This window comes from Equus quagga, chromosome 10 (assembly GCF_021613505.1).
Source record: "Equus quagga isolate Etosha38 chromosome 10, UCLA_HA_Equagga_1.0, whole genome shotgun sequence".
Taxonomy (NCBI): Eukaryota; Metazoa; Chordata; class Mammalia; order Perissodactyla; family Equidae; genus Equus; species Equus quagga.
Genome location: NC_060276.1, coordinates 93644282 through 93657551, shown reverse-complemented (window position 1 = coordinate 93657551; position 13270 = coordinate 93644282). Strand labels below are relative to the sequence as shown.

Below are 13270 nucleotides of genomic sequence, written 5' to 3'. Positions count from 1 at the left end.
GTGTATATTTGTGCATCTTGAGATTTAACACCACTAACTACAACATAGATTTGAAATGAAAAGACACTAAAATGCATAAGTATTATTTAAGGTCACAACAGAAAAATATCTTTCTATAAATTTACATGTTGAAGAAGATGGACAATGATACCTTATGTACTACTTAAATTAGGAACTGTTTCCACTAGCTTTAGAAATCATATCCTCACAATAATACTTAGTGTTGAGACTGCAAGTTGTATGTATGCTTATTATTTTAGTATTTGATAATTTCTAGTTTTTTAAATCACTGTACATCTAGGTTTTTGGTAGTTTCTTATTAACAATACCATTTATTGTTGATAAAAAAATTCTTTTGTTAAAACACTTATCGGTGAATTTATGGTTCCCATGTTCATGTGAGCGAGAATTTTATTTACTGTAATTTTGTTAAAGTGTTATATCAGGAAGTGAGGATCAAAAAATGTCAGAATATGTGGCATTAACCCAGCATTAAAATATGCCCTTAAATAAACCAAATGACTGTTCTTCAGAAGAAATCAGGATCATACGTATTCTTGTGTTAGAGCTGAAGGAAGATGTCAAAGTGCCAGGAATTGGTGGAACGTTATAGTTGTATGTTTCTCAAAAAATCAGCATATTTTGTTGTTATTTTATGGTTTATTTCACGGTGAATTAAAGTCGTTACTTCTTGTAAGGGGTGCATGGTTCAGTAGAGGACAAGATTGTTAGTTGAGGAATTTTGACTCCTTCCTCCCTTGTATGAATGTGCCCCTCAAACTTAAGCAATGGGCATATAAACTCAAAATTTTAAAACCAATCACAAAATCTGTAAAATGAATATTTCACGGTAGGCGTATGTTACTTTTTAAATTTTAAAAGAATAGATAAGACATTTAATGCCAGTTAATTCATATAGAGACTATTTTTATGTTATAAACAGTATAACAAGTGACCTAGTTTTTAATATTACACTTAAAAATGATGAATTTAGTTATTAACAATCTCATATTAAACATACTTTAAAATAAAATTTCTATATATTTTCCCCAAAATTATGTGTAGCACAGTGACCGGATTTGATCATTTTTTATCAAAATTTAACAAAAAAGGCAACCGAGTCTAGATTTAACAGAGGCAGGATTAGCTCCCACACCTCTGTCTGCCAGATCAGTAGTTTTCAAATTCCTTTTTGCAGAATGTAACTATTCGTGCTGTATAATGCTTTTTTACATGTTATATGATTTGGTTTGCAAGTATTTTGTTGAAGATTTTGCATTTATAATCATAGGATTTCATAATGTAATTCCCTTTCCTTGTGATGTCTTTATCTGTTTTTTGTATCATTAATACTGGCCTCAGAGAATGATTTGGGAAGTGATTCTTTCTACTTTTTGGAAGAGTTTCTGAAGGATTGGTGTTAATTCTTTTGATGTTTGGAAGGATTCACACCTGAAGCCATCTGGGGCTGAGCTTTGCTTTGGGGGAAGTCATTTCATTACTAATGTCATCTCTTTACTTGCTACAGGCCTAGTCAGATTTTCTATTTCTTCCTGGATCAGTTTTGATAGTTTATGCCATTCTATGAATTTGTGCATTTCCTCTAAATTGTCGAATTTGTTGGCACAGAAGTTTTCATAGTATTCCCTTATAGTCTTTTATCTTTCCTGGCAAGTCAGTAGTGATGGCCCTTCTTCCATCCCTTACTTTAGTCGTTTGATTTTTCTCTCCTTTATTCTTGATTAGTCTAGGTAAAGATTTGTCAATGTTATTGATCTTTTCAAAGAACCTTCTTCTGATTTCCATGATATTCTCTATTGTTTTTATCTTTTTTAAAAAAAATCTTAGTTGACGTATAATTGATATACAAAAAAACTGCACGTTTAATTTCTACAGTTTGATGAGTTTGGACATATGCATACAGCCATGATACTATCACAGCAATCAAGGTAATAAACATATCCGTCACTTGCAAAAGTTCCCTTGTGTTCCTTTCTTTTTTTTTATTTGTGGTAACAATGCTTAACAGGAGATTTACCCTCTTAACAAATGTTTAAGTGCTTAACAATACCTTGCTGTGAACTGTGGGCGCTGTGTTGTATAGAACATCTCTAGTACTTACTCATCTTGCCTAATTGAAACTTTATACAACTCCCCATTCCATCCTCCTCCAAGATCCTAGCATCCACCAATCTATTTTCTGCTTTATGAGCCTGACTATTTTAGATGCCTCATATAAATGCAATCATACAGTATTTGTCCTTCTGAGACTGGCTTATTTCACTTTGCATAATGTCCTCAAGGTTCATCCATGTCGTCACATATTACAGGATTTCCTTCTTCGTTAAGGCTGAATGATATTCCATATATATACACACATACACACGAGAACCACATTTTTTTTAATCCATTCATCTGTTGATGGTTGTTTGGATTGTTTCCATATTTTGGCTATTGTGAACAATACTGCAATGAACATGAGAGTGAAGCTATCTCTTTGAGATGCTGATTTCACTTCCTTTGAATAAGTACCCAGAAGTGGGATTGCTGTATCATATGCTGATTCTATTTTTAATCTTTTTTTTTGAGGAAGATTGGCCCTGAGCTAACCGCTGCCAATCCTCCTCTTTTTGCTGAGGAAGACTGGCCCTGAGCTAACATCCATGCCCATCGTCCTCTACTTTGTACGTGGGATGCCTGCTACAGCATGGCTTGCCAAGCAGTGCCATGTCCACACCTGGGATCCAAACCAGCGAACCCCGGACAGCCAAAGTGGAACGTGTGCACTTAACCACTGCACCACCGGGCTGGCCCCTATTTTTAATTTTTGAAGAACCTCCATACTGTTTCCCATAGTGGCTGCACTAACTTACATTCCCACCAACAGTGCACAGCGTTCCCTTTTCTCCATGTCTTCGCCAACACTTGTTGTCTCTTGCTTTTTTGGTACTAGTCCTTCTAACAGGTGTGAGGTGATATCTCATTGTGGTTTTGCTTTGCATTTCTCTGGTGATTAGCGATATTGAACACCTTTTCATCTACCTGTTGGCCATCTGTATGTCTTCTTTGGAGAAATGTCCCTTTAATTGGGTTATTTGGTTTTTTTCCCCATTATTATTGAATTGTAGGAGTTTCTCATGTATTTTCGATATTAACCCTTTATCAGATAATGGTTTACAAATATTTTGTCTCATTTTGTAAGTTGCCTTTTCACTGTGTTGACTGTTTCCTTTGCTGTGCAGAAGCTGTGTAGTCTGATGTAGTCCTACCTGACTATTTTTGCTTTTGTTACTTGTGCTTTTGGTGTCATATCCCAGAAGTTATTGCCAAGACCTATGTCAAGAAGCTTTTCCCCTATGTTTTCTTTTGGGAGATTTACACTTCAGGTCTTACATTTAAGTCTTGAATCCATGTTGAGTCGATTTTTGTGTATGGTATAACATAGGGTTTGATTTCATTCTTTTGCATGTGGCTGTCCAGTTTTCCCCACATCACTCATTGAAGAGACTATCCTTTCTCATTGTGTATTCTTGGCACCCTTGTCAAAGATCAGTTGACAGTTTATATGAGGTTTATTTCAGGGCTCTCTATTATTTTTCTTTGGGCTGTATATCTGTCTTTATGCCAGTACCCTGCTGTTTTAATTACTTTAGCTTTGTAATTTATTTTGAAATCAGGAAGTGTGATGCCTCAATTTTTGTTCTTCTGTCTCAAGATCACTTTGGCTATTCTTGGTCTTTTGTGGTTCCATATGAATTTTTTTTTGGATTGTTTTTTCTGTTTCTGTAAAGAATGCCATTGGGCTTTTGATGGGGATAGCACTGAATCTGTAGATTGCTTTGGTTAGCACAGACATTTTAACAATATAAGACTTCCAATCCATGAACACAGAATGTCTTCCCATTTTTTTGTCTTCTTAAATTCCTTTCATCAGTGTTTTATAGTTTTCAGTGTATAAGTCTTTGACTTACTTGATTACATTTATTCCTTAGTATTTTATTCTTTGTGATGCTATTGTAAATGGGATTGTTTTCTTAATTTCCTTTTCAGATAGTTTGTTGTTAGTGTATAGAAACATAACTGGTTTTCTTTCTTTTTTTTTTCTTTTGAGGAAGATTAGCCCTGAGCTAACATCTGCCACCAATCCTCCTCTTTTTTCCTGAGGATGACTGGCCCTGAGCTAACATCCGTGCCCACCTTCCTCTGCTTTATATGTGGTACGCCTGCCACAGCATGGCTTGACAAGCAGTGCATAGGTCTGCACCTGGGATCCAAACCGGCAAACCTTGGGCCACTGAAGCAGAATGTGTGAACTTAACTGCTGTGTCACCAGGCCGGCCCCACACAACTATTTTTTTAATGTTAATTTTGTATCCTGCATCTTTACTGAATTTTATTAGTTCCAACAGTTTTGGGTTTTTTGGTGGGGTCTTTAGAGTTTTCTATAAATAAGGTCATGTCATCTGCAAACATAATTTTACTTCTTCCTTTCCGATTTTGATGGCTTTTATTTTTCTTGCTTGATTGCTCTCACTAGGATTTCCTGTAATGTATTGTATAGAGGTAACGAGAGTGGCCATCATCTTGTTCTTGATCTTAGAGGAAAAGCTTTCAGGTTTTCACTGTTGAATATGATGTTAACTGTGGGCTTGTCATATATGGTTTTATTATGTTGAGGTACATTCCTTCTATACCTGATTGGTTGAGAGTTTTTATCATGAAAGGATGTTGAATTTTGTCAAATGCTTTTTCTGCGTCTATGGAGATGATCATATGCTTTTTAACTTTCGATCTATTAATGTTGTGTATCACATTTACTGATTTCTGTATGTTGAACCATCCTTGCATCCCAGGGATAAATCTCACTTGATAATGTTTTATGATCCTTTCAACGTGCTGTTGAATTTGGTTTGCTTGTATTTTGTTGAGGATGCTCATTAGGGATATCGGTCTGTAATTTTCTTTTCTTGTAGCATGTTTGTCTGGCTTTGCTATCAGGGTAGTGCTCATCCATTAAAATGAGTTTGGAAGTATTTAACATTACAAAATGTCTCTCTTCATCTATAGTTACCATTTTTGTTTCAAATTCTATCATGTCTGATATTAGTATAGCCACTGCAGCTTTCTTGTAGTTGTATGCACGATATATATTTTTCTATCCTTTTACATTCAATCTATTTGTATCTTCGCATTTAAAGTGTGTTTCCTGCAGAGAGCATATAGTTGGATCTTGTTTTGTTGTTTGTCTTTAAATCTGGTCTTATAATCACTGCCTTTTGATGGAATTGTTTAATGCATTCACATTTATGTTATTATTGACATAGTTGGATTTACATCTATCAATTTCCATTTGTTTTTCTATATATTTCACATTTTTTGTTCATCTACTCTGCCATGACTGCTTTATTTTACATTGAGTGAATATTTTCTAATGTAGCATTTTGATTTCTTTAGTGACTTATTAACTATATTGTTGGAGTTATGTGCTTAGTGGTTGTGCTGGAGATTACTATATACATCTTAACTTATAATCAGCTTCAGATATATGCTAATGTAAGTCCAGTGAGATTCACAAAGTGTTACTCTTATAAAATTCAATTCCCTTCCCCCTTTTTTTGTATTTTTATCATATGTATTATATCAGTAATGTTACAATGATCAATAACATTATATAATATTTATGAGTATTTTCTCTTTTTAAATTTTGTATAATTTTTATGACCTTAGGAAAGCTGAGAGAAGAAAGGACAGTGTATTAATTTGCTAGGGCTGTCATAACAAAATATCATAGACTGGGTATCTTAAGAAACAGAAATGTATTGTCTCACAGCTCTGGAGGCTGGAAGTCCAAGATCAAGGTGTTGGCAGATTGGGTTTCTCCTGAGGCCCGCCTCTTTCGCTTGCAGACGGCTACCTTCTTCCTGTGTCCTCACATGGTCTTTTCTCGGTGTGTGTGCGTCCCTCATATCTGTTTGTGTGTCCACATTTCCTCTTAGAAGGAAACCAGGCACAATGGATTAGGGCCCACTCTAATGGCCTCATCTTAACTTAATCACCTCTTGTCTCCAAATGCAGTCACTTTGTGAGAGTAGGGGTTAGGGCTTTAACATATGAAGTTTAAGTGGGGACACAATTCAGCCCATGACAGAAAGTGTATAGTTAGGGTTTTTATTATATTAGCCTTCTTATTTCTCATTTCTGTTTTTATTTGTTCCTATGGATTGATGTTACCTTCTGGAATAATTTCCGTAGCCCAATCCAGCTTTGCTCTCACCCACCTCATTTTTCAGATGGTTTTTCTTTTCCTTTCTCTCTCTCTCTTCTTCTGGTAATTCCATTATGGATATATTGCTGCATTTACTGGTTACCATATATGTATGAGACACTGTTTATTTTACTTTGTTCTATTTTCTCTCAGTTCTTTGTAGCAACTCTGAGTATTGGTCCCATCTCCCATAGAATGGTTAATGTTAATGTTTTCTGGTTTTTAAATTTTTTACTGACCTATTTTACTGGCTTATTTTAGCCATGTCTACCCCCTCTCCCCAAGAACCCCCCCACACACATAGTGTGAAGACTCTGATGTTGCTTGTCAGGGGACATAGCCTTGGATATGCCCACAGACACTCTGGCATGACAGTGGCTTTGGCAGACTCCCTTTGACTATTCCTTTCCCTGTGCACACCCAGCTCTTAAATTCCACTAATTTCAATTCTACAGGAGGCGTAAATTGTTCCTCAGACCAAGTCCATCAAATCTAGGCTCCTTGGAAATAATAGTTCCTTAGGTCAGTGTTTGAGATTTATTCTGATTCCAGGAGGGCTTTCCCCAGCTGTCTCTTTCCCCAGTTTTCTCCACCAAACTACCAGTTCTACACTTTAGCCTGTATCTCCACTGAATCTACCAATCTCCTCCCAATTGCCTTTCACTACAACCTGCACTATTTTAAGAGCACCTTCTGGCTTGACCTTCTCCATGCTTTATTGAAGATGAAATCTGTTCCTTTAGGAATATAAGAGCTATTGATTTTAAGGCCAGCTTCTCCCTCCAGGCAAAATCTTTGAGCCATGGCTCTGTAGCTGGAGGCGAGGACAGTGGTGCTCTTTTCCCCCAAGTAATACCCCCTCATTCGGAGCTGAGTGCTAGATGGGATAGGGGATAATAGCTTTAGGTTTTCTTGGCTTGCTTCTGCCAGTATAGAAAATCACTTTATAAGCTAGGGCAAGGGCGATTTCACACTCATGGAGAGCTTCTGTCCCATGAGTGGGTTCTGGGCAGAAGAAGGGAGCCCCTCAGTTCCTGTCAACTGCTCTTGCCCAGAACTTAGCCTCACCAACATGTATTGGAGGCAGGATGAGAAATATTGATATACTACTGCTCCCAGAAAGATAACTCTCAGCCGAGAGCTGGAGGAAGAGAGAGCCCTGTATTTTTAGCTGTACCAGTCTAGTGTAGAGTTTCTGTCATGCTGAGTCGGGAAAGAGGACGGTGGGAGTAGTCTTGGTTCAAATGCCACAGATTTTACCTTTTTTTTTTTTACTGAATTTAGTAAATATTGGGTAGATTTTTCTTCATTTGTCCTGTGCCCTTAGGATAATTTCCAGAGAGTTTAAATAGTTGATTTTTATAATTTTTACTCATTTCCCTGGGAAAAAATCATTTTCATGGGTCCATGGAGCAGTCATGCTGGAAAAAATGTTTGCTTTAAGTTCTGTTTTGTCCATTATTAGTATAGCCACTCTAGTTCTCTTTTTGTTACTGTTTTCATGGTAAGTAGTTTTTGATTCTTTTGCTCCTACTCTAGTTGTGTCTTTGAACCAATGTTTGTCTTTTTTCTAGTCTGTTTTTATCCATTTTGTCAGTCCCTGCCTTTTGGTTGGAATGTTTAATCCGTTTAAAGTTAATGTTATCTCTGATACAGTAGGATTTATGTCTACCATTTTGATACTTGTTTTCTATATGTCTTATGTCTTTGTTCTTCTATTTTTCCTTACTGCTTAATTTTGTATTAAATATTTATTTTTAGCCTACCTTTTAAATTCCTTTTTGTTTCTTTTACTATATGTTATTCTCTTAGTTACTCTAAAGCTTATAATTAGCATCCTAATTTAAAACAAAATCTAGCTCAAATTAATACCAGCTTAATCTCAATATTCAGTCAAGCGTTGCTTAACAGTGGGATATGTTGTGAGAAATTATGATGTGATTTCGTCATTGTATGAACAACATAGAGTGCACTTACACAAACCTAGATGGTATAAGTCTACTACACACCTAGGCTACATGGTACAAATCTTATGGGACCACCATTGTATGTATGGTCTGTTGTTGAGTAAAGCATTGTCATGTGGTGCGTGACTGTAATTCAGAAACTTGCCTTCAATACATCTCCTTTTCCTGTCCCCTTATTATTGCTGTTATTGTTACACCCATTGCATCTTTACACATTATAAGCCCATAAAACAGTTTTATATTTATTGTCTCACATTATTCTTTTAAATCAGAAAGGAGAATAAAAAGGGTTGCAAAGAAAAGACATTTATAGCTTGTTTGTTTGTTTTATATATTTAGTTATGTAGTTACCTTTGCTGGTGCCTTCTATTTCATCACATGGTTTTGAGTTAATTTCTAGTGTCCTTTTATTTCAGCCTGAAAGACTCCCGTTAGTATTTCTTGTAGGGCAGGTCTGCTAGCAGTGAATTTTTTCAGTTTTTGTTTATTTGATAGTATCTTACTTTCTCTTTCATTTTTGATGGACAGTTTTGCTGTATACTGTATTCTTTATTGACAGTCTTCTTTCGGCACACTGAATATAGCATCCTGTTGCTTTCTGTCCTCTGTGGTTTCAGATGAGAATTCAACTGTTAATTTTATTGAGGAGCAACGTAGATTTTGAGTAAATTTTCTCTTGCTGCTTACTGTGGCTTGGCCTTACAAAAGTTTGACTGTTATTGTCTAGTTTGGGATTACCCTGGATTTATCCTGCATAGAATTTTTTATGCTTCTTCAATGTGTAAATTAATGTTTCTCATCAAATTGGGAAGTTTTCATCATTTATTTCCTCACATTTTCTTTATGCCTCTTTCTCTTGTCTTTTCAGAATTCTGATTAGGCTTATGTTTGTAGGCTTAATGTGTCCCACAGTTCTCTAGGGCTATGTTAATTTTTCTTCATTCTTTTCTCTTTTTGTTCTTTAGAATTAATCGTTTTCATTGACCTATTTTCAGATCCCCTGGTTCTTTCTTTTGCCACCTCAGACCTGCTGTTGAGTCCCTCTAGTGATTTTTTTTATTTCGGATACTGTACTTTTTAAGTCCAGAGATTATAATTGGTTCTTTTGTATAATTTCTATCTCTTTATTCGTATTCGTTACTTGGTGAGACATCATTGTCTCCCATAGGTGGGGTTGAAGATCTTTGACATATTTTGGGGATCTAGCAAGCTACTACAACCCCACGTATGAACATCTTGTTCCCCAGATCTCGCTTTTATGTTTTGACAGGGTTTTATTTGGTCCAACTGCTGTAGCAGCCACAGGTCCAATTGTTGCTGTTTGTTTTCAACAAACATCCTGGGGATAGGTGTTTTCCTTTGAGTCAGATCGAATAAAGATGACACCTTGCAAACTGAGCTTTTTCCAGGGACCTGTGAGGCAAGTTAAACAGTAATAATGCTCAGGGATGGATTTTTTTTTTTGCTGAGGAAGATTTGCCCTGAGCTAACATCTGTTGCCAATGTTCCTCTTTTTGCTTGTGGAAGTTTTGCCCTGAGCTAACATCTGTTGCCAGTCTTCCTCTGTTTTGTATGTGGGTTGCCACTACAGCATGGCTGCTGAAAAGTGGTGTGGGTCCACATCTGGGAACCAAACTCTGGCCACTAAAGCAGAGTGCACCAAACTTAACCACCAGGCAACAAGGCCAGCCTAGGCATGGTATTTTTTTGAAGTGCTCCAATCTCAGTCTGTCCCTTCATGTGGCTGAGAGCCTACAGGTTTTCACAACTACCTGGGTTGCAAGGCTGCTAGTTTTCAAGGCTACTGCAGAGCTATGGAGAGAAGAATGGGAGTTGCAACATAAAAGTTACTAGGCCACACACTCTACTGTTATTACCAAGATTTGGCAATTTTTCTTGAATAAACACAACTCAGATCATTGCAAGCCTTTCATTAATTAACCAGAGATCTGAAAAAGTTAATTTTGATAAGTGCTTTCTGTGTTTTTGTTGCTTCTATAGAGGGATGAATATATGGTGGTTCTAACTCTGCCGTTTCCTGCCTTTCTTTTCCTGGTAGCCTGGTTTAATTTGAAAAATAGTTTTCGTTTTAGATTAGATTCTTGCTTTCAAAGTGTGATTCTTGAATCAGCAAAATCAACATCATCTGGGAGCTTGTTAGAAAAACAGAATCTCAGGTTCACTGCAATTCAGTTGAGTCAGAATCTGCGTTCAGCAACATTTCCGGGGATTTGTTTGTACATTCCTGTTAGATCAGTACTGCTCTAAGTCAGGATGGTCAAAGTTCGATCCATAGGAAAGCTATTTAAGAAGCATCGGGAGAGCTTGTTTTAAATGGAGCTTCCTGCAATCCATGCCAGACTTGCTAATAAGTCAGAATTCACGCAAGTAGAAGCTTGGGAATCTGCGTTTTGAACAAGCACTGCAGACGATTATATCATGTACATTGAAATGTAAGACCCACTGATTCAGAAGCTACAGTAATCAAATAGGATTTCTTCCATTTTAACTGCAGTTTGTATTTCATTTTTACAATTAATATTTCTGTCTGTTTTAAGGAAAGCATGCTCATTGTAATTAAGCAGGGACTTTTAACCAGAAGCGTATGGAACGCTATTTTATCTCAAAATGGTACATGCATAGTATGAAAAAATCTAATATTTATTATATTGATTTGATGTTTTTATTTGTGTGTAAAATTATATTATTCTTGTGACTGTTTTCTAGCCAGAACAAATTATAACCAAAAACATTGCTCCAATGACTCACCCTGGATTTATAGAAATATAAAGAAACATTGTAAATTTTTTTGCTCTCATAATTTTATGAAATTTAAATGAGAATTTAGTGCCTGATTTTAAATTTAAATTATTCTCTGGAGAGGAACTCTTCCTGCATTTGCTTAACTGTAACTTTACAATGATATAAGCAAATCTGGTAGTCTGATATATGTGTTGCATAGTTCATAGCTTACATTTTACTACAATTAATTTTGTCTGTTTAAAAATTTTTAGTATTTAATATTCACATAATTCCCTACAACTCATATGAAAGCATCAGAAATATTAAGTTAAAATAAGAGGGCAGGGGCCAGCCCCATGGCTGAGTGGTTAAGTTCGTGTGCTCCGCTTCAGCGGCCCAGGGCTTCTCCGGTTTGGATCCTGGGTGCCGACATGGCACCGCTCGTCAGGCCATGCTGAGGCGGCGTCCCACATAGCACAACCAGAGGCACTCGCAACTAGAATATACAGCTATGTACTGAGGGGCTTTGGAGAGAAGAAGGAGGGGGGCGAAAAAAGATTGACAACACTTGTTAGCTCAGGTACCAATCTTTAAAAAAAAAAAGTAAGGGGGCAGACACTGATGTTAGCATTCAAACATTAGGATATATGAATGTGTTGTATTTTAGTCTGTGTATGCAGTTGCGTGTGTGTTTGTATATGTGTTTTAAGACTAAAACATTTGATCAATTTATTACAGATCTGTTTTTTATTGTAAAGCTAGCATTGTGAGATCTTAATAACTGTTACATGATAAAAATTTCTTTTAACAAATCAAGTTTAGATAAATCTGTTCTTTACAATATTATGCAGATCCTGTTCAGCTCTGCAGGTGGAATTAGGCATTTCTGACATGACTCTTCATGACATCCTTCGCCTACCGCTAGAGTATCATTTCCACACTATCCTCCCACTGCAGCTTGGGCAACCTAAGGCAGAGGGAATAACATATTCATGTTTGTATTTTCTAGCATGTAGTCCCACACCTGACACATAACGGAGTCTCCGTAACTAATTCTTGAATGAATGAGCATTATCATATAAGAAGGACTGAACCGCTGCATGATTCCAGAAGATGGCATAATTATTAATGCACTGGTTAACTAGCATCCATGCCTCATGTCCACTCCTGAAAGAAACATTTCTCTTTTTTGGAAATAGGATTAGAAATCATGAAATATGTACAGCTCTGACAATGCATTGAGACCAGCGTGAGATTTCTTCTTTGTTTCTGGACTATAATTTGGGCAGGCATTTATGTTCTAAATTTCCTTGCTATGAGAATTCAGTGTTGCCTTTCTATATAAAAGAATATTATTACTTACATATTTCCATTCTAGATCTTTCCCTTCTTTCTAGTATGTATGTTTTTAGTTGCAGACTGAGAACATGTGGATTTTTTAACTATAATTTATTCAGATTCTAATTATATTTTATGAATGATGGACAAAAATTAAAAGAAGAATGTTTTGTGGTCATCTGAATTTTGTTACAGTAGAACTCAAAATAATCCTTTTTTCATTTATTTTAGTGTCATTTTGGTGGAATCCTCAACATTTATCTCTTTGCCATCTGAATTAACTGCATCTGGACAATTCGTTGACCACATGAACCATGAGTAAATGTCAATATATTTTATGCTTATAATTATCTGAGGAAAAACTCTGAGAAATTAGCATTCAAGTAAACTTGTTATATAATTACACAATAGTTTTCATTTATTTGAAGTATTTAATGTATATTATATATATAATTTATATTATTCACGCTGTTATTGTCTTATTACGTGTTACTAGGTTTATGTGCATGAAAATGGAATAAATATGCACTTGATTAAATATAGTGGATTCCCATTATTCATTCCTGGTAGTTCTGTTCTATAAAATTGCCACAGAGCCTCCATTAGTGAACACTGAGCCATTCTGTTTAGGAGAAATATATATAATCACATAGATTATAATCATAAATCCTGAAAACAACCTGTCCTGGTAGATTCTCTTTTCTCTACTTTACACAGAGAAAATGAGGTTCAGAAGTGTTGAATGACTTGCCTGAGGCCAACCCATTAACAGGTGCTGGGGGATTGTTTGAAGCCCCGCCCACCTGGCCCCAGACCCAGAGCCTCTTGCGCTTCTGTACTTCTTTCCTTCTGTACTGCCCCCTTCCGGCTCCATCCTCTGGTCGTCTCTGTATGAGATCTGAAACAGAAGGGCCCAGTATCACATTGTTTGACCTCAGCTGGGAACTTGTGTGACCAG

General features: G+C 36.3%; 1 protein-coding gene across 2 annotated transcripts in view; it reads left to right on the top strand.

The window, feature by feature from the left end:
• Window positions 1-13270, top strand: part of CFAP47 (cilia and flagella associated protein 47) — a 431185-nt gene that overhangs the window by 219094 nt on the left and 198821 nt on the right. For both annotated transcript variants that reach the window (XM_046672810.1, XM_046672809.1), the window contains exon 40: window positions 12544-12630. In XM_046672810.1, the coding sequence (XP_046528766.1) occupies window positions 12544-12630 (87 nt within the window). The remainder of the gene's footprint in view (window positions 1-12543; window positions 12631-13270) is intronic.